The sequence below is a fragment of the Pristis pectinata genome, chromosome 14 (genome assembly GCF_009764475.1).
Source record: "Pristis pectinata isolate sPriPec2 chromosome 14, sPriPec2.1.pri, whole genome shotgun sequence".
In the NCBI taxonomy this organism is placed as follows: Eukaryota; Metazoa; Chordata; class Chondrichthyes; order Rhinopristiformes; family Pristidae; genus Pristis; species Pristis pectinata.
This window is the reverse complement of record NC_067418.1, coordinates 28,364,366-28,386,794: the sequence shown is the minus strand read 5'-3', so window position 1 is coordinate 28,386,794 and position 22,429 is coordinate 28,364,366. Positions and strand designations below refer to the sequence as shown.

At 39.9% G+C, this 22,429-nt stretch overlaps 1 protein-coding gene across 1 annotated transcript in view; it reads right to left on the bottom strand.

Annotated features, from left to right (window-relative positions):
• Positions 1 to 22,429, bottom strand: part of stk33 (serine/threonine kinase 33) — a 216,199-nt gene that overhangs the window by 142,269 nt on the left and 51,501 nt on the right. Inside the window, exons 8-12 of the mRNA XM_052029681.1 lie at positions 17,244 to 17,331; positions 12,967 to 13,042; positions 6,690 to 6,802; positions 5,201 to 5,286; positions 2,669 to 2,914 (exon numbers count right to left, since the gene is read on the bottom strand). Of these exons, the coding sequence (XP_051885641.1) occupies positions 2,669 to 2,914; positions 5,201 to 5,286; positions 6,690 to 6,802; positions 12,967 to 13,042; positions 17,244 to 17,331 (609 nt within the window). The remainder of the gene's footprint in view (positions 1 to 2,668; positions 2,915 to 5,200; positions 5,287 to 6,689; positions 6,803 to 12,966; positions 13,043 to 17,243; positions 17,332 to 22,429) is intronic.

Genomic DNA, 22,429 nt, shown 5'->3' with positions numbered 1-22,429 from the left:
TAAGACTAGAGTCATAGAGCAATACAGCATGAATATAAGCCCTTTGGCCCAACAAGTCCTTGCCGACCACATTGCCCACCTAGCTAGTCCCAATTTCCTGCGTTCGGCCCATATTCCTCCAAGCACCTATCCTAGTGCTTCTTAAGTGATACTATTGCATCAGCCTCAACCACTTCCTATGGCAACTCATTCAATATACTCACCATCCTCTGCGTAAAAAAGTTGCCCCTCAGGTCCCTTTTACATCTTTCCCCTCTCACCTTAAATCTATGGCCCCTACTTTTGGACTCCCCTACTCTGGGGAAAAGACCATTACCATGCACCTTATCAATGCCTCTCATAATTTTAAACACTTCTATAAGGTCGCCCCTCATTCTCTTACATTCCAAGGAATAAAAGCCTAGCCTGGCCAACCCCTCCCTGTAACTCAGGCCCTCTAGTCCTGACAACAATCTCGTAAATCTTTTCTGCACTTTTTCCAGTTTATCCATGTCTTTCTTATAACAGGGTGACCAAAACTATACACAGTACTCCAAGTGCGGCCTCACCGACGACTTATGCAACTGCAACATGATGTTCCAACTCCTATACTCAATGCCCTGACTAATGAAGGCCAATGTGCTAAATGCCTTGTTCACCACCCTGTCTACCTGTGACACTGCTTTCAACAAACTATGACTGTGCTCCTAGGTGTCTCTGTTCCATTACACTCCCTAGTGCCCTACCATTCACTAGTCCTACTCTGGTTTGACTTTCCAAACTGCATCACCTCACACTTATCTGTATTGAAATCCATTTGCCACTCCTCAGCCCACTTCCCTAACTGATCAAGATCCCCCGGTAATCTACAATAACCTTCTTCACCATCAACACCACCTCCCAGTTTCATGTCATCTGCAAATTTACTGACCATGCCTTGTGCATTCACATCTAAAGTATTTATATAACCAACGAATAACAAGGGTCACAAAACCGACCCCTGCAGCACACCACTAGCCACCAGTCTCCATTGCAAGAAACAACCTTCAACCACCATCCTCTGCTTCCTACCTCTGGACCAATTTTCAATGCACCTAATTAGATCTCCCTGGATTCCATGGGACCCAACCTTCCAGACCAGAATTCTAAGCAAATAAGGAAAACAAATAAGAGGAACACAGTCCAATGCTAAAAAATGAACAAAAGCAATGGCAGAAACAGCATACAGTGAAACTCCTTTAATCCAGCACCTTCAGGACTTTGGTTGACTAGAAGATTTTCCCAACCATCTGATGTTATTCTACCAATGTTTCATTATATACTTACTTCACATTTTCTTTAAATGTTACAAAGTACAATAATAAATTTTACATTGAACACCAAGTTTAAAGGAGCACGGAAACAGAATCAAGCAAATTTCAAGGGAGTGCAACCAACATTTTAAAGAGTTTACAGAGACCATAGGAAGTAGGGCCCTATAAGTGGAAGGGGAGCATGGGAGCTGGGACTCCTGCCAATGGAAGAGAACTTTCAAGTCTGATATGACACAAAAAAGGAGTAGAATTCAAGGAGGAACTAGAAAAACAAGAACAGCAAATGGTTCTGCATGATCCTATTAAACAGCACTGGATGTTCATGTCGGTTAATGACATGGTGTGCTGACTGGATCAGTAAATAGTTGGTGGCATTGGAGCGATCCAAAATGGTAAACAGATCTTCAATGAAGCAAAAGAACTTTGGCTGCTTACATAGAAACACAGAACATTCAGCACAGTACAGGCCCTTCAACCCATGTTGTTACTACTTACTACATTATTACTTCCCCTGCTAAACAGTAGGTTGCAGAGCTCTGGCCAGAAATACGCACAAGTTTCTTGCTTGCCATTTTGGAGGTTAGTAAGCTGCTTAGAACTTGGAAAATGATTCAACGTTACCATATGCTAAATGCAGATCCACATCCACATCATCAGTATCTGCTCAAAGTAGTATTTTTCTTTTTATTCACAGTTTCAAACTCTTAAGTCTTCACAGAGCTCCCCAACTTTGGTCAATTCACCAAACACATTTCCAGATTTATTACTATAAATAGTGATCAGCAGAGGCCCCAACACTTATCCCTACAAAACACTTCAGGCAACTGACCTCAAGGTAGACTCATAGCCATTAATAATTAGGATGCAGTTGCATAAAGTGACTGCCATTCAGTAGCTTTCTTCAGTGGTTGTTTTTCACATTAAACCAAGATAGTCAGTGAAAATTTCTGAAACCCAAAGCCAACAGTGAAAACTATTTGAGCTCAGTGGGCACCTCACAGAAAACAATGCATTGCTTTCTGAATATTTAAATTATTGTATGCAGAAAGCGGCCGATTGTAACGGAAAATTCTTCCCCAAGCATTTGTAGCCCTTCACTCAACTTCAAAGAATATACATTTTCCAAGAAACACTGGATAGCTGTCAGTACTGGTGCCACTGCAGATTTCTCCCTTCCTCATCAAGGTCTCAAGACTAATTGTGATATCTTGACTATCAGATTCCCTAAGATCAGTGGACCCAGTCATGAACAAAGATCAAACCTCCAAAAATCGGCTTCATCTAGCTCTGGATTTATCCAGAACCATGCATCTATGAGAGGCTTCCTTCTTCGATACTGTATTTTTTTCCATATACTCTTTGCATGCAATTATTACCTGCTTAGCTGGAGTGTAGGACTGATTGTTGCCAGCATCAATTTCTCTGGAACTATCAGAGATATCATTGCTGCTAGTAGGACTCTCTCCATCTTCTTGGCTAGTCCGACTATTTTGGCAGACACTACTTGGTACAGAACTATTCGAGTTTGATCCTCCTTGTTCATCTCCCATCCAGGTCATCTTTCCCACTGTTTCATCATTTCTAGCACCATTGGGTGGCCTTTGTGTGGCTGTAGTATCACCCTGGAATTCAAGGATTATGTTTAGTGACTTTAGTATCAGAGTAAACTAAAACACATCACTGTCCTTTCCAGCTATGTGTGAATATGCTCTGGAAATTAGTACCTCTGGTATACTTTCAGCTCAAAATAAAATTCCACCTCCATTAAAATCTGGCAAATAATACCACTCTTTAAAATTGTTTATTTACTGACTTTGCAGATGAATTACATTTTTTTTTTGCCTGAAGTGAGAGTTTTTTCTCCCAAGACTTCAATAGTTCTCTCACTGATGAATAAGCTACATCCTTATTAAATGTAAACCCAAGGATGGATCGCATGAATTACAGTTTATTGGATTACAAACTTTCACTCTACATATTTTTGCATTTCCTTAATGACATCTTGAAGAAAGCACTGGTAGACTAATAAGTGTTCAATATAACAGACAAAGTAGAATTTTACTCTTGAGTTAAGAAAGACTTGAGTGACATGCAAAATAAGTGTGACAATTTTTATAATATTAAAGTATTACATCTCAGAACTAATGGGAAAAAAAGTAGATTCTTGCAGTAAAAAGAACTGAATGGGAGGGAATCAATTTCTGGATTTGATGTTGGATGCCCAAACACCCCAGGGCAGCTGCAAAACAGACCTCCAAGCATTTGAAATACCCACTTCAAACTGATTTCACACATCTTTGAAATGCTTATCAGTTCAATTGTTCTGTTGGGACCAGCCTTTTCTAAAAAAATGTATGTTCTCATTATACACAGCAATACTATCCAACATAAAGCCTGGAATATAGTTTACTTTTTATCCTCTGATTTGAACAATAGGCAGTATTCACTGACCATCAAAGGCTGGCCTAAGGGAATTAGGAGCCAACTACATACTATAGCCAGCTCGTAATTAGATTTATCTAATTTAGAATTATGTCTTGCTATGTTAAATTCTAAACTCACAACTACCACCTTTATCATTCATTACCATAGCCAATCAGCAATATACACTTTAAAAAAAAGTTTAATTTCGAGGATGGAATAAATACATACATTATAAAGCATTTAAATTCCTGGGTGTTAACATATCGGATGACCTGTCCTGGGCCTAGCACATAGATGCAATCGTAAGGAAAGTGCACAAGTATCTTTTCTTTCTTAGGAGGTTAAGGAGGTTTAGCTTGTCATCGAACACTCTAACAAACTTCTACAGATGTACTGTTGAAAGTATCCTGACTGGTTGCATCATGGTCTGGTACGGCAATTCAAACCCACAAGAACGTAATAAGCTGCAGATTAGTGGACTCTGCCCAATACATCATGGGCACATCCCTCCCTACCATTAGTAGCATCTACAGGAGGGCGCTGCCTCAAGAAGGCAACATCTATCATAAAAAATACCCACCATCTAGGCCATGCCATCTTTTCGCAGCTACCATCCGGCAGGAGGTACAGAAACCTGAAGTCCCACATCACCAGGTTCAAGTACAGCTATTTCCCTTCAACCATTCGGTTCTTGAGCCAACCAGCAAAAGCCCAATCACTACAGTTTAGCAACATTATGACCACTTTGCAATAAACTGGACTTTGCTTTTTTGTTCTAATTGTGATTTCTTGTAAAAATTGTGTATAATTTATGTTTTCTCTTGTGAATGCTGCTTTTATGATGCTATGTGCCTGTGATGCTGCTGCAAAGTTTTTCATTGCACCTGTATGTACACGTACTTGTGCATACGAAAATAAACTCGACTTTCTATCGGATCCAAACCTTGGTTCATAAATCCAACAAATGCGTATTTGACAAGTTCTGATTTCACATTATGAGCCAAATACACAAAATTCAAAGAGGCCTGGAGGAAAAGATTGTGCACAATACCTTGAAGCCCCAAAAGCACAAAAAGTTCAAAATGTTCAAATTATGCTTAATTATACATTGTGTATAATAAATGCTGAATAATTAAGATTACTGGAAAAGGATGAAAATTAAATAATGAGCAGAATGACAGCAGATGCAGTTTCAAGAATAAAAGTATTGGTTGTTAATGTTAATGATGGAAAATACTATTAAAATAAAGAGCAATTAAAATAATTGAAGTATTCAGATGAACATCCAAAATTAATTTTCAATTACAAAATTGGTGGCCAGATTATGGAATCCCGTGCCTTAGAAAAGCCTGCATGCAACATCAGCTGAAATGTATAAATGAATATGGAAATGTTCTTTGGTTTTGTAGTGAGGGGTCCCACAGTACATATTTCATATGTAATATTATATACAGATGCTCAAACTAAAATAGCTTGTGCTTTACCGTGACCCATGGATTATCAAGAAGCTCATTGGCTGTGATTCTGTGAGCAGGATCCACTTTTAGAAGACGTGAGAGCACATCCTTTGCTGCAAGTCGAACAAGGAATACTTCATACATTTTATGTTTCAGTAGCATCATTTACAAGAAACAGAGAAGCCGAACACAATTTATCCCTATAACTTTTAGAAAACATAAAAAGGTTTAATTGACCAGTGGAGTAAAGCATTTGATGTATATAACATTCATTCTTTCCCGAATAGGCAACTGGCACTAAAACCGAACTTCTTTAAACTAACATAAAATATCTGCACACCCTCAATTTACAATGAGCCATATCACACGGGCTATGGCCAGCAGTTCCAAAGGGAACTGATGGTGTTTAAACTCCCACAAGCAGATATAATCCCAAATGTGCATAGAATGAAAACAGAAAATACTGGAAACACTCAGCAGGTCAGGCAGCATCTGTGGAAAGAGAAACAAAGCTAATGTTTTAGATTCCAAGACCCTTTGACAGAACTTCCACAGATTCTGCTTGACCTGCTGAGTGTTTCCAGCATTTACTGTTTTTATTTCAGATTTCCAGCATCTGCAGCATACACAGACCTGTCGCAAATTCAGAATGGGCTGAAAGACAGATACTGGTCATTGAGCTTCATTACTGGGATTACAGTGGAATTGGGGTCACTGACATTGTGGAGAAAGATATTTTACTTTATTTCAAGTAGTTTTTAATTATTTGTTGCAGTTTTAACTGAATGTATTTTAACATTTTTAATCACACTACTTAAATCAATTTGAATAATTTTTGAATGTTTATGACCATCAGTGACTATCAGAAACATTAAAATAAACAGTTTAAAAAAAATTATCAGCTTTGATGGCCTGGAGCCTCAGGATCTGCAACAAGAGGTCGCTCAGCTCAGAATTCACTCCATCTCATTCCTTGTTCACCCCTCTAAATCAAGAAGGTTTAAATAGAGGTAGGGAGGTGTGGTGGGTGGCAGCTAGGACTGCAGGTAGCAGGCTGGATCCAATGTGATTTGCTTCATCATTACTAACATTGCAAATTTGTTAAGTAGGCCAGTAATTTGCCCTGAAAGTTATCAACACAATTCAAATATGAACATCCTCTGTGATTGTTTCAGTGTTACTTACAATGGCCTGTGTTTTTTTTAAATGAATCTTTCTAACAAACCCTTGTAACTATTAAAAAAATGGACAATCTCAGAACAATTGGTTATTTTCCAAAGTGCAGGATAAAATCATTAAAAAAAAACTCCAAAAAATTTGCATGACGAATTTTAATATGGAGTGCAACAACCTCAGCTATCATGCATCTGGAATAAAGAGGTGACAAAATGAACATTATATTCCCGCAATTTTTCCCCCATGCTTCATTTCAATCTCCACAAGAGCATGTTCATGCTTAAACAATTGACCTTGTCCAAAGGCAAGTCAAAATAGTTAAAAATAATCTTTTATTTACCACCATCACTAATTTCCTGTAAAACTGAACTGTCCAAGCGAAGCTCCCCTCTGTTTATCAATTCAGCAAGCTTCTCTTCTGAGCTTGCCACAAATGGAGGGAATCCGGAAAGCCTGCATGGAAAGAATCAGATGATATTTTCTTTTAGTAGCTGATCCAAATGACTCAATGATCTGCATTCATATGGCTTCATAACACAAGAAATTTAGCTTTTGTTCATACCCATAAACCTTTCTTAGTTGTTTTGCTGACACAGAGAGAATGAGATACAATAGGTAATAAGGGATTAATTTTGAATTGAAAAAAATTGTACAGTCCAGTTGAGTAATATTATGCTTTTCATAGACTATGACTGTTTTACAACCATCAAGATAATTGAACAAACCAAATTTCAAATCTTTCTGTCACCAAATTTTGTGAAATCAAAATCATTTATAAATAATACCAGTTTCATTTTAATTTTGGACTGTAAATAGCAAAATGCTGTTGACTGTTCTGCATTATATGTTACATGTGCTTTCACAATGTTTTCTTTTATTCCCATAATATTCTATGATTTTATATTTTGGACTGAGATACAACCAATGTGCTCCACAGATGAAATAATTTGCAACACTCCATGCTCATCTTTGAAGAATGTCACATGGTAAATATAATCACCACCAACTTTATAGCCATAGCTAGTAAAATTAAAATCAGTATAATATGACAAGGAGAAAAATAACCAGTATTCACCTAGCAAAATTACATCATCATAAACTGGGAATGTTATTTGATATAGGCACTTGAGACAGACAATTCTTTACATTGTGCCATACAGTAAAAGGTGTAGAACTTCATGATTCTATACCAAGTAAGTTTTCATTAGAGCCATGATGTCAGCAAAGTAGGAGTGGAGGGAAGTTAGCGATTTTGTTGTGGAGAGAGGGATATTTTTGAAGGAAACACTGTGGATAAACCTGTACGTCTTGTTGCATTTGCATCAAGAGTGTTTAATTCATCTGTTTGTTCCCCATATTGAGAATAAAGTGAACTAGAGGTATATAATACTATACATTTCGCATATGCATGTGCTTTATGTTGTGTAACAGTTCATTTTTCATCAGAATTCTTGTAGCATTTTTCTATCACATGTTAGACATCATACTTTGGGCACTGTATATTGCTGACTGTCTCAAAATAAGAAGGGCATATATCAGATCTAAAGTGTGGGAATAATAAATCAAAAATGAGGAAAATGGTTTAAAAAAAAGACTCAATGAGATTGTACCAAACAGTTATAAAAACAATGAATCTTGAAAAAACAGCGTGGAAAAGATATCAAGTAATAGAAGACAAAAACAGGCTTGGAATCAGTCAAAAGTCTTCCTGGAAGAACTTCCCCCCCCCCCCCCTTTGTAACTGAATATTCTACTGTACAAAATATGTTAAACAAATCAAAACAATTCAAATTTCTAAATTAAATGGATTTTATATTCTTTAGTTTGTGTGGTTTTGAAAATAATTTATTTCAGACAATAACCTGGAAATTGTACAAAGATGGAAACACATGCTAAGATTCCAAGGCATGCAGAACCTTTGCCAAGTTTATCCAGTAGGTCAGACAGCATCTGTAGAAAGAGAAACAGAGTTAATGTTTCAGGCCAAAGTCTCTGTTTCTCTTTCCACATAAACTGCTTGACTTTTGAGTACTCATTATTTTCTATTCATGTTTCAATTTTCTAGCAACTGCAGTTTTTTTTTTGATTTCCTGCCTTATCCAGGATCATGGAGGAGCGTTTATTGAGTACACACTGTGTGCATAAGCCAATTGATCCCCAAGTCTTCAGTGCATTTATGGACATTACCTGTCCATGCAAGTACAAATTTATCTGTGCAATATCCCTCCAGGACCAGAGATCTTAATGAATTTCTATGGAATTTCTTGCTGCATGTAATGGGTTACAATCTAAAGACTTCTACAAATGATGCTGAAACAGCAAAGCCCCTGTCCAATACTCAGTTAGACATTATGGCAGTGATGGTGTACATCTGAGAAGGGGTCAGAGTCATCAGGCTCGTTCATCTCCCAATAATAACTGACAGGCTTCTCCTGTAAAATACAGTGAAATCTGTTCTTTGGGAGCCAAACAGCCAAATTTGTCATCTCCTGGGGCAGATTTCCCAAAAGTGCAGTTGGTTTGTTCCTTTAAGGAGTATACTCGCAGCCTGCTTCAGTTGGAGTTTGCTTTTATGGTCAAAGCATATGTTGTGTTCAAGTTCCAATGCAACAGCAGCATCAGATATGTTGGATGATGATCAAGGTCAGTGCACAGACCTGTCACATACACGGAAGTGTTTGATACAAGGCCATATTATGCAGAATTACATTTCAGTATTGATTTTATGCTCCATTCACGTAGCACAAAAAGATGCACAATTTCTAGGTTATATTTTCAGTAAGTTTCAATTCAACATTCAAATAAAAGTTCTTCAATTAAAAAGTCAGTGTACACCAACCTCAGGGAGACTGGGAAACTGAAGCAAATGTCCAGGGACTAACATGTAATTCAATATTAACAGAAATCTCTGAATATGACAATATATTCCTTCCAGATGGGGGACCCACAGACCCACTCCATACCCACTGTTTCTTCTCTCTCCATTACTGACAGATCCAAGTGAGCAAAGAACAGTAATGTGACAGGAGTAATGAGTAGTACAAAAGATGAAGTTATGGAGTATTGGGAAGATTGGGATAACAAATACATTTGTCATATAGAAATTAGGATATATAATTTACATCTGATGAATGCAGGAAAAGAATAAAGGAGAAAAGTGGGATAAGGGGTCTTTTTAATAAATTCATATAATATGGCTGGAATATAAAACATACAATTCCAAGGAAGAAAGAAAAAGGAAAATCATTGTAAGAAACAACAGAAATGGATCATTTAAACACTGAACGGCGGCAGCACAGCCATGGATCTAAATAAAAGAGGCAGAGAAAATGTGCCAAGATAAAATAAGGGCTTTTAAAAAAGGAACAATGACAAATATTCAATGGTTTTTGGCTCTGACAGTTGAGCCTTTCGATTATAATTTTAAAAACACTCAGTTTAACTCTACGTTGTTAATAACAATAAAGGGCAAGGCTGACCTATCAAAGAGAACTGAGGGACTGCTGTGTGCTATATCTCACCAAAACATGGTATTGGTTTATTATTGTCACTTGTGCCGAGGTACAGTGAAAAGCTTGTCTTACAAACCGATCGTACAGGTCAATTCATTACACAGTGCAGTTACATTGAGTTAGTACAGAGTGCATTGACATAGTACAGGTAAAATAACAGTACACGGCTAACACCTGCTTCACCTGACTGTGCCATACAACCTGAGGGCTTCTCAATCCACCGAATGAACCGTACAGCGTCCTCGGGCAAAGTTAGAGGTGGAGGGGTGTGATTCTTAATCAACTACTCATGGTGCTGGGACGTGACGGTCCTAGCGAGTTCCTGCTCAACCAGCCTGGAATACCTAACGATGAAGTGTCAACCATACTACCTGCCACAGGAGTTCACTTCAGCTATGCTGATGGCAGTCTACATCCCACCCCAGACGGACACGAAGCCTGCACTCAATGAACTATACTCTGTGGTCAACAGCCTTGAGACAGGATACCCTGAGGCCCTCTTCATTATTGCAGGTGACTTCAACCAGGCCAACCTCAAGAGTGCGTTACCAAAGTACGACCAGCACGTCTCCTGTCCCACCAGGGGCCCTAACACCCTTGACCATTGCTATACAACCATCAAAGGTGCCTTCCGAGCCACCCGTCACCCTCACTTTGATAAATCAGACCACCAGGCTGTGCTCCTCCTCCCTGCAAACAAACAGAAACTGAAATGGGAGGATCCAGTACAGAGAGTCGTGCGGTGCTGGTCTAAGGAAATAGAGAAGCTTCTATACGACTTCTTTAAGTCAGTGGACTGGTCCCTGTGCAAAGACTCAGCGGCCAGCCTTGATGAGTATGCCACCATCATCACGGACTTTATGAGCAAGTGTGTTGAGGACTGTGTACCAAAGAGGACAATATATGTGTTCCCAAACTGGAAACCATGGATGAACCGGGAGATCCACTCCTTATTGAAGTCAAGGACTGCTGCATTCCAATCAGGTGACCCTGACCTTTACAAGAAATCAAGATATGACCTCCGGAAAGCTATCAGGAATGCCAAGAGGCAATACCGGCTCAAAATAGAGTCCCAGACCAGACATCAGTTGTGGCAGGGCTTACATGCTATAACGAAATGAAGTCGGGGAACATAGTCAACAACAGCGCATCCCTTCCTGATGAGCTTAACACACTCTATGCACATTTTGAACAGAAGGGGATTGGTTTGTCACCACCCACCCTGACAGTTTCCAATGCAACTGAACCTATGGTCACCGTCAGGGACATAAGATCTGTCTTCTGGAGAGTGAACACGAGGAAAGCATCTGGCCCGGATGGTGTCCCTGGCCATGTGCTCAGATATTGTGCTGATCAGCTGGCGGGGGTATTTACAGACATACTTAACCTCTCCCTGCTTCAATCAGAGGTTCCCACCTGTTTTATGACCACCAGTATCATCCCGGTACCTAAGAAAAACAATGCCCTAATAACTACCAACCGGTGGCTCTGACATCCACCATCATGAAGTGCTTAGAGAGGCTGGTCATGGCATGCATCAACTCCAGCCTCCCAGACAACCTCAACCCACTGCAATTTGCCTACCGCCAAAACAGGTCCACAGTGGACGCCATCTCTCGGGCCCTACACTCATCTCCGGAGCATCTGGACAGTAAAGACACCTACTTTAGACTATTGTTTATTGACTACAGCTCCGCCTCCAATACTATAATTCCAAGCAAACTCCTCACCAAACTCCAAGACCTGGGACTCAACACCTCCCTCTGCAACTGGATCCTCGACTTTCTGACCAACAGACCACAATCAGTGAGGACAGGCAGCAATACCTCCAGCACGATTATTCTCAACACTGGTGCCCCACAAGGCTGCATCCTCAGCCCTCTACTCCCTATATACTCATGACTGTGTGGTCAGATTCTGCTATAACCCCATCTACAAGTTTGCAGATGATACCACCGTAGTAGGCCGTATCTCATATAACGATCAGAGTACAGGAAGGAGATAGAGAGCTTAGTGACATGGTGTCATGACAACCTTTCCCGCAATGTCAGCAAAACAAAAGAGCTGGTCATTGACTTCAGGAAAGGGGGCAGTGTACATGCACCTGTCTACATCAATGGTGCAGAAGTCGAGAGGGTTGAGAGCTTCAAGTTCCTTGGAGTGAACATCAGCAGCCTGTCCTGGTCCAACCACGTAGACACCATGGCCAGGAAAGCTCATCAGCACCTCTACTTCCTCAGGAGGCTAAAAAAATTTGGCATGTCCCCTTTGACACTCACCATCTTTTATCGATGCACCATAGAAAGCATCCTATCTGGATGCATCACGGCTTGGTACGGCAACTGCTCTGCCTGGGACCGCAAGAAACTGCAGAGAGTCATGGACACAGCCCAACACATCACAGAAACCATCCTCCCCTCCATGGACTCTGTCTACACCTCTCGCTGCCTTGGTGAAGCAGCCAGCATAATCAAAAACCCCACCCACCTGGGTCATTCTCTCTTCTCTCCTCTCCCAACAGGCAGAAGTTACAGGAACCTGAGGGCACATACCGCCAGGGTCAAGGACAGCTTCTATCCCACTGTGATAAGACTATTGAATGGTTCCCACATATGATGAGATGGACTCTTGACCTCACAATCTACCTTGTTATGACCTTGCACCTTATTGTCTACCTGCAATGCATGTCCCTGTAGCTGTGACACTTTACTCTGTATTCTGTTATTGTTTTTACCCTGTACTACCTCAATGCACTATGTAATGAATTGATCTGTACAAACAGTATGCAAGACAAGTTTTTCCACTGTGTCTCGATACAAGTGACAATAATAAACCAATACCAATAACTGAGCAAATTTGTTAAGTCAGTAACTTCCTCTACAGGGAGACAAACAGATCTATCATATACACACTTCATGACTATTCAGCCACGATGTGATTGCCTTTTTGAAAATAAGGCTGGCAATTGTAAATTGCTGCTGAATCTTTGCAATTCATCAAGTAGTATTGGGATTGTGCATGTATATTATTTATATTACATAAAACACACAAACACATATGCAACCCACATAAAATTAACATTAATTTCCTCCAGAATTTGCTTACAATGTATACATAATGACTCCTATGCTCCATGTGTCACATTGTTGGGTGTACTGATGGGCACTGAGAACTTCTGGAGCTGAAAATAAAAACAATAAAATGATTAGTTAGACGGGGATACTGGAATACTTAGTTTAAGTTAAAGTGGATACACATAACTGAGTAAGAAATGAAACAAGGAAACTAAGGTGAAGCATTGATTAAGGCAGAAGTTGCCTCTTGTTTTAGATAATTGGGACAAGCAAAGTCAACCATGGAGGCCGCACTAATCCAGCTAACATCTCCCAGTCTCTCCCTAAGTAATCATGCAGAAATGTTATTTAAATCATTTTCTACTTAGGTCACACAATTTTTTGTACCAAACATGTAAAGCCTTACAACTGTCAGAATTAAACTCACTTTGTCACTTGTATGTCCAATTGCATAATTAACCTTTTCCAAATTTTATTTTCTAAATTTTGCCAATTTCTTATTCAGTCTCATTTCCAATGCTGAACTCTCATGAACATTAATTAGATTTTTTTTCATATGGAGTTTTGTCAAAAGAATTCCAAAAGCTCAAAACATGAATCTCTAATGGCTGGTGATACAAGAGACTGCAGATGTTGGAAACTGGAGCAAAAAAAAACTGCTGGAAGAACTCAGTGGCTCAAGCAGGACCTGTGGAAGTGATGGTCAATGTTTTGGATCGAAAATCAGGACGAAGAGTATGGAGGAAACAGCCAGTATATAAGAAGTGAGAGGGAGGAGTGAGATGGAAGCTGGTAGGTGATAGGTGGAACCAGATAAGGGAGGGATGATGAGCAGGAGGAACCAGGTGGGGGAGATTGTTGAGTCTAGGTAATGGGGTGGGGGTGGCAGTGGAGGGATGGAAAAACATGAACAAACGGAGAGAGAATATGGGTGAGCTGGTGAGACTGGGAGAGGAACATAAGGGGTGAGGGTTACCCGAAACCGAAAATTTCAACGTTCATACCATCAGGCTGTAGCCCACTAGTTTGCGTTTGGCCTCACCATGGCAGTAGAGAAGGCTGAGGACAGACAGCTTGGTGTGGTAGTGGGAAGGGGAGTTGAAATGACATGCAACCGGAAGCTCAAGATGGCCACTGTAGACAAAGTGCAGGTGCTCTGTCACCTAGTCCACACTTGGCCTTGCTAATGTAGAGAAGGCCACATTGTGAGCACCAAATGCAATAGACCAGGGTGGAGGAAGTCATGTGAATCTCTGCCTCACCTGGGAGGACTATTTATGTCCCTGGATGGTGGTGAGGGAGGAGGTGTGGAGACAGGTGTTGCACCTCCTAAGCTGTCAGAGGAAAGCACCAGAGAGTCATGGAGAGAATTGTTTCTGCAGAAAGCAGAGTGGGGTGTGGGGGGAGGGGGTGTGGAATGTGAAGATGTGGCTGGTTGTGGGATCCCCTTGGAGCTGGCAGAAGTGGCAAAGAAGAGCATGCTTGTTGGGAGGCTAATGGGGTTAAAGGTAAGCAGAGGAATTCTAGCTCTGTTCTGTCTGGGGGGGGGGACTGTGGGGGGACAAGAGAGAGCATAAGTGCGGGAAACGGAGGAAGTGCATGCGAAGACTCCATCAACTACGGCAAAGGGGAAGCCATGTTTCCCGAAGGAGAACATTTCACAAGTCCTAGACTGGAAACCCTCAACCTTGAGAACAGATGCAGCAGAGACAGAGAAACAGAGAGAAGGAGACGGTGTCCTCACAGAAGACAGTATGGGAGGAAGTGTAGTCAAGGTAACTGTGAGAGTCTGTAGATTTATAGTAGATATCAGTGAATAATTTGTTGCCTGAGATGATAACAGAGAGATTCAGGAAAAGTGTGTGTGGTCCTGTTTTTCTGCTGTGCATGTGAATAGATCATACAATAATCCACTGGAAAAATATCCTTTATGTGGTCAAAACATATCTGCCTAGCAATTCTAATGTAGCTATAAGGATGTACAGAAAAGCACATCAATGGGACTTTGATGATCATTACAGTCACTAACGCCCCACTGTAAACTTCACAGCACAGAAACAGGCCCTTTAGCTCAACTCATCCATGCTGATCAAGATGTCTATCTAAGCTAGTCCCATTTGCCTGCATTTGACCCATATCCCTCTAAATCTTTTCTCTCCATGTCCAAATGTCTTTTAAACCTACAGCTTACTCTTGCAGCTCTTCCCATATATCCATCATCCTCTGTTTGAAAATGTTTCCCCTTAGGTCCCTTTTAACTGAAGAATCCCAGTGAGGTATGGTTGGGGGATAAAGGAGCTCTGGGCCCAGAGATATAGGTTTCAGGGATGGGGGGGGGGGGGGGGGGGGGGGATGTGGGAGGTGGTCAGGGTGGGGCATAGTAAGATGATAGCTACCACAGATCTTCAGTGATCAATGGGAATGGTTGGGGGCGGGGGAGTCAAATTGAGAGACGTCAGTGTCCTGTGATGATAGACAGTGAAGGGGTAAGGGAGTGGTTTGGATAATATGAAAGTGAGGGCTGGGTCAACATTACCTGGATGGAGGAGGGATGGTGTGGAATGAGAAGAATGCGAGGTAGGTAAAAGAACTTGTCAAATAGAAATCCCAGTCTGGCACTGCCCGAGGAAGACCAAGTTATCTCAGAGGCACTCAGCAATGGTCACTCTGGGATAACATACACCAAATGCCCTGGTAATGTTCTGAAAGACCAGTTTACAGAGAATGGTAGCATTCTGAATGGCTCCTGATGTGGTAATTGTGTCAGGGGTGCAAGGGTGACTCATACCAGAACTGCAGATCAAATTTCCAGAGTGACATGAAATGACCTTTTCAATCACAGATTACTGAAATATAGCATCAAGTAATTAGATTTCCAGGCAGTTCTCTCTTTTACTGCACATCACTGTTGTTAAGCCAAGTACTAATGCCTTTATTCACATTGCAAAGTAGTAAGTATAGCACCATCTGGTGTCCTCCCAGGACCATGGACTGCACCAAGAAGAATGATAAAAATGTTGCTTTAAAAAAAATTAACATCTTATAATAGCTATCTAAATGCAAGGTCTGGTAAATTTAGCTTTGTTACAGCATATACTTTAAGAATAATTTATACATTTCTTTGCTGACCAATAACTGGCCATTATAAAATCAAATTACTTCTGTCATTCACCAGTTATTTTCTGCTATCATGCATTGCATTCTGAAAAACAGAATCTTCACTTGCATTTATTACTTATCATTTGAAAGCTACTCTTCACTTGCTGAATTACTATAGGCAACCACCAGAGGTGCACATCAAGAGTTAACATTAGGTTACAAGAACATGTCATTTGTTGCTTGCAGAAAAACCTCACTCAAATTTATGTAACATTTACAAATATGGCACTACATTCCATAACATTGATCTGTAATCCTGAAAATAAACCATTATCATGGATATGTCATTTCATTCATCATGTAAATTTCAGAAAGTTGATTGAATTGTACGAGATTTCTCCATAATCCATTTAAAAGTGAACTGTCCATCTTCTACCGAGGATGTCACAATCTTTTTTTGAATGTACTTTTGTAACAGTGCTAGAGGCAAGTTTGTGCGAATGAGAGCATTTACACATCAAACTAATTTCAGGGTGCTGGTGTCAATATTAATAACTTGTATTAATATTTTTGATATTTTTTAAACCAATAATGTTGTCAGTGCAGGATGGTATTTTGCTCTGTGTTTATATCAGCTTTTGGTAGACCACTTCAAAACTATTTCCACTGCTCTGTATTCTCCCCGATGCTTTCAGTCTCCCTCCATATCAAATATTTATTTAATTTCCCCTTAAAGGATTCAACGGTCTCTGTATCAACTACTCCCTGTGGTAAAACATTTATGTTTCAACATATTTTATTCAATAGCTATGACCCATTCAACAGAGCTACAAAAGGAAAAATTTGCTATCATTCAATGACTGGTGCATTCAACTTTAATGCTTATTAACATCAAAAGGATTACTAAAATCAAATCTGGCTGTACAACAAGATTCATTTCAGCAAGAAAATTAGTAGTAGGACAAGATAGCATGCAGATTTTTTAATGAAATGTTTATATTTATTATAATAAACTTTTTTTCTATGTACAGGAAATAATAGGGATAAAGGTATTATGTAAAAGGTATTATGTAAAAGGACACCCAATTATTTTTAGTAGAATTATAGAACAATAATATTTGAAAATTTTGTGGTCATTTGCAGTAAGTGAATTGGAAAATTCCATCCAGAAAATGCAAGTTGGAATGTAAATGACAGCAGATTTCTTACCCATATACATAGGTGTTCCACAGGTTGCCTGCAACATTTTGTCACTACCAACACCCCCTTTTTGCACAGAAAGTCCAAAGTCAGTCACCTGGGTCAAAAAAAGCACCATTTTAGAACTGAGTTCTGATTGAGGCATAAAGCACACGTCAATTGACTTTGCTGACCATTTATTTTCCACACATTTCCCCTATCACATTAACACTTCAAATATGTATTTTATTTTTAAATGGTGTATTCAATTTACAGAGTTCCAGCAGTGGGTGTTTACATGGAAGCTTATTCTTTACAAAGCACCAGAAATTGATTCTATGATTATAAAGTTCTTAAAGGTATAACTATAAAAAACATTGCCTGGGCATCTAAGACAGTGTTTGAATATGATTTTAATGAATCTAAGCATTTAGCACTGTATAGTCACAGAATAAGCTGCAGTCAAGACATTATGTAGAATGCAAATATCTGAGAAAATTATGATGTGTATATTGCTGTCTGTCTGAATAAACCCCTGAAACTGGTAGCAACTTTGGGATTTCTCTGCATAAATATGCAAATACAGAAATTTACATTTAATTACTGTCTATTAGTTGCCACGAATCAAGAGACTGAATTCCGATGCTTGACTTACCATTGAGTTCAGGAAGGGAGCAGAAACTTGGGCTAATTGCCCAACATTTATGTTATTGACACAGAAGAAATTTCTGCCCAGCCCCAAGCAGGTGCAAGAAATGGAACAACTTCAGAAGCTTTAAGAAAGAACTTGGTAATGTAAAAAAACATTTAGATATGTGATTAGTTTAAAAATGCTTCTTGAAATCTTGTCTTTTTTTTTACAAACTGTAACAGCTTGTCCATTTAGATCCTTCTTAAAGGCATCTAAAAGAGTTTGCGTGAATATTTTTTAAAAATGTTTAACAGAAACTGAGGTTTTTTTGAAAAGCTTTTCAATTGTTAGTTCATTAAGGCCACTAACTACAAAAGCAGAGAAATCCCAAAGTTGCTACCAGTTTCATGGGTTAATAAGAGCAAAAACAGACAGCAAAATCCATGTCATAATTTCATGGATATTTACATTCTACATGATATCTTGACTTATTACTGGTAGTCCTTTCCTGCACTATAACTGCACAGAATGCTCAACCAACTTTGCTGGCTCTGTTCTGCATAATATATTGGAGGCTAATTTGTGCAATTTAAGACAATTTTCAAGTAAATTAAGGATAATTCTGTGGGATGAACATAGACTGCAGATAAATGCAGAATTATCTTGAAGCAGCAACCTGAGCATGTCAAGGTTAGGGTGACCAGATAATGGGACAGATCTTCCATGTTACTGTCCAACAATTATGGATGTCATACAGTCAGAGTACTACAGCACAGAAACAAGCCTTTCGGCCCATCTAGTCCATGCCACCTGATCTTCTGCATAGTCCCATCTACCTGCACCCAGACCATATCCCTCCAAACCCCTCCCATCCATGTACCTCTCCAAACTTCTCTTAAATGTCACAATTGAACCCACATCTACCACTTCCATTGGCAGCTCGTTCCACCCTTTGAGTGAAGAAATTTCCCCTCAGATTCCCCTTAAATATTTCACCTTTCACCCTAAACCTATGTCCTCTAGTTCTACTCTCACCCAACCAGAGGGGAAAAAGCCTACATGCATTCACCCAAATCTATACCCCTCATAATTTTGTACACCTCTATAAGATCTCCCTTCATTCTCCTGTGCTCCAGGGAACAAAGTCCTAATCTATTCAACCTTTCCCTAAACCTCAGGTCCTCAAGTCCTGGTAACATCCGTGTAAATTTTCTCTGCACTCCTTCATGCTTATTGATATCTTTCCTGTAGGTAGATGACCAGAACTCCACACAATACTACAAATTTGGCTCACCAACATCTTGTCCAACTTCAATATAACATCCCAACTCCTGTACTCAATGCCCTGATTTATGAAGGCCAAATTGCCAAAAGCTCTCTTTACAACGCTACCTACCTGTGACGCCACTTTCAAGGAAGTATGGATCTGTATTCCCAGGTCCCTCTGTTCTACCACGCACCTCAGAGCCCTACCATTCACTGTCTAAGTCTTACCATGGTTTGTCCTCCCAAAGTGCAATACCTCACACTTGTCTGCACTAAATCCATCTGCCATTTTTCAGCCCATTTACTTAGCTGGTGAAGGTCACACTGCAAGTTTTGATAGCCTTCCACGCTGTCCACTGCTATACTTATATTTTTCTTCCACCTGAAATCTGAATGGCGAAAGACCTTAGGAAGAGACAGGATTTCTGGCTCAGTCTTTAACACGAGGGTAATATCACTGAGATGAAGAGGGAAATTGATATGGTAGGGGGAGATAACTGGGTTTAGGGAAGGAATATAGTGCTAAACTTTGGTTAGGGTCTCTGGGTCCTGACTGATACATTTTAAAAGAAGGTAAAGCAGGTTGTAAGGTTAATTTTGAATTTTTTTTTTCAGTGTATCTTTCCTCACATTAACCTGGAAGCCCTTGGTGATGTTTCTCAGCTGTGTTTATTATATGGGTTGAGGTAGGTTCCAAGGCCCCCACCCACATGAGAAATTAAAGACATGACCAAGAAATACCTCTTAAGATTTTTCCTGTTAATCAAATAGAAGGACCAAACATTGTACAGTAGTAGTGCACACAGAGGATCAAAACAGGGCCTCCTGTAGCCTATGATCAACCAGCAGTGCAGAGTTCTTCAGTGATCCATCCTGCTGAATCCAATTGAGACACCATTTGTTCTGATTTTTCACACTTGCTACCTGGTTACTTAATGTGACCAGAGTATAGTATGGAGTTATTTTTGGTTTTAAAAACAAACCTGATCACCTTGATTATACTTTGGCTATTAATTCATGTTTGAGGAAAAAAATGTTTGAGGCTCATTTAATTTTATTTGAACTGAATTTCTGGGTTCTGATTCACTTGGTTGATCGAGTGGTTGCATCTTATGGAGTAACTGCTGGACCTAGTGCAGAACTCAGACCAATTCCCACAGAAGCTTGATTTGGAAGAAGATTTTGAAGAATTTAGTTGATCAAATGGCAATCCAGGAATCCAGGCAAAGCCTTTGTGTGCCCATGGGCTTTAGATACACCCTTTATCGATCTTTCAGTATGGAGCAACATAGTGGTTAAAAGTTCATCAGAACATTAATTTTCTTTACTATTCAATTTTGCTGAAGCAATTTGTTTACATGGACAACATCAATGATTCTGCTCTTTGTTTTCAACATTTGGAAGCCTCAGGATATTTCCTGCTTGCAACCAGAGTACCCAATATTTCTTATTTCTGCCACACATTCTCACTGCATAGCTAATTATCCATTAGCCTCATTTTGCCCTTTCCTTTGGCTGGAAGGAGGGTGATAAGCTGACCTCCGAGGAGAAAGAAATTATGAACAAGAGGTCAAACGAAATAAGAAAAAAATATGGTGAGCATGAAAAAAAAATCACCCACTTACGAAAGTACAATTCCAGTGGAGAAAACCGCTTGTTTTAATATCTTCCAGTAGACTTTGAAGAAACCAGAATTCCACCCAAGGAAGATCAGCCAAATGAAATATGACACAAAAAAAAATCATTCTTCATCACCATCCATTTAACATACTGCTGCTGAATCTCTCCACAGGTGGCCAGCTTTCCAGTGAATGTGCTGCATTCACTCTAATCTTTGATACGTTTCAAGGAGTGGATAAGCAGGTGTCCTCACAAGCTCCCTCTCTCAGTTTCATCATTTTGCAGAATAATAGCAGATGACGACTATAGCCACAAAATGTAAAGTAGCCAGGAGGTAAGGTGTGTGTACAAGTGTGTGTGTGCCAGTCTATGCATCTGTGTCAAACAATTTCTGCATTACAAGTAGCAGATTGGAAATCTGGGTGTACATTATTAAAGCACAGGTGTGTACATGAAATAGCTGTCACCTTGGTGCAAGCTCGGGTCCTTCCTCTCGAGTACAGTAGAGTTTTTCCACTCAAAGTGCCCAGAATCTTAATGTGACCAGAACTTGCTTTGAAACCACCTATCACCTCCCAGCTTCTGACATCATTCCCACTCTCTCCACTCCCTCATCTGCCTATCACCCACTTCACCTGGATCCATCTATCCACCTGTCAGTTCTTATTCCACCCCTTCCCTCCATTTTTTTTAATACTGACTATCACCCCTCTTTCTTTTAGTCCATATGAAGGGTCTCTACCAGAAACATCAACTGTCCTATTCCCTCCATAGATGCTGCCCGAACTGCTGAGCTCACCCAGCATTTGTGTGTTGCTCCAGATTCCAGCATCTGCAGTCTCTTGTGTCTCCTTAAAACCTAATTTATTCCTTGCTACAATAGTTTTTCCAAGAGGATATGAATAATTACATCACCAGAATACCCAAAGGTATCAAAACACAAGGAAGTGGCAAGTATTGCAATCACTAACTAGGGTATGTGAAGAAGAGGGGTAACCATGAAAGGGAGAAGCTACCTAGTTTGGCCTAAGTTCTCCTCCCCTCCTCTCCATGCTGTCAAGATTATATCAACTCCACCTCTGGGAGCCAGCATGGACCTGATGGGCCAAAAGGTCCTTCTCTGTGCCGTGACAGGCATAATTTGTACAGATAGCAGTCCTGAATATACAGTTAACCATTGACATTTGGGACTGGAGAAAGGGATTCAGTTGAGAGATACAACACGTAGAAATCAAACTAAATAAACAAATAACTGAGAGAAGTCAAAGAAGTCATCCCCCCATGCCTTAGCTTTGTCATAGAGTTATGCATTAAGAGTCTTGAGGAGTTTAAGAAAAGTGCAACAAGGCAAGTCATTCACCAGTCAGGTCTGTTGATCCGTTCCTCTTCCAATTATCTCTGCCTCTGCTCCATTCCCATTGTTATTCATTTGCAACAAACACCTATCGAGCCCAGTCTTATATACTTCAATTGGCCTTACATCCACAGCCTTTTGAAGGGAAGATCTGTTATAAACCTTGATTAACAGTGAAAAAATGTTTCTCAATTTCTCTCCTAATTTGCAAGGGTCTAATTTGAAAATGATACCTCCGTGGTCTTGATTCCTTCACAAGAGGACAACTTTAGAAATCTCTATACCTATCTTTATTGAAATATTTAAAAGGCTTTATAAGATCACCTAAACTCAAAAAATTAAACT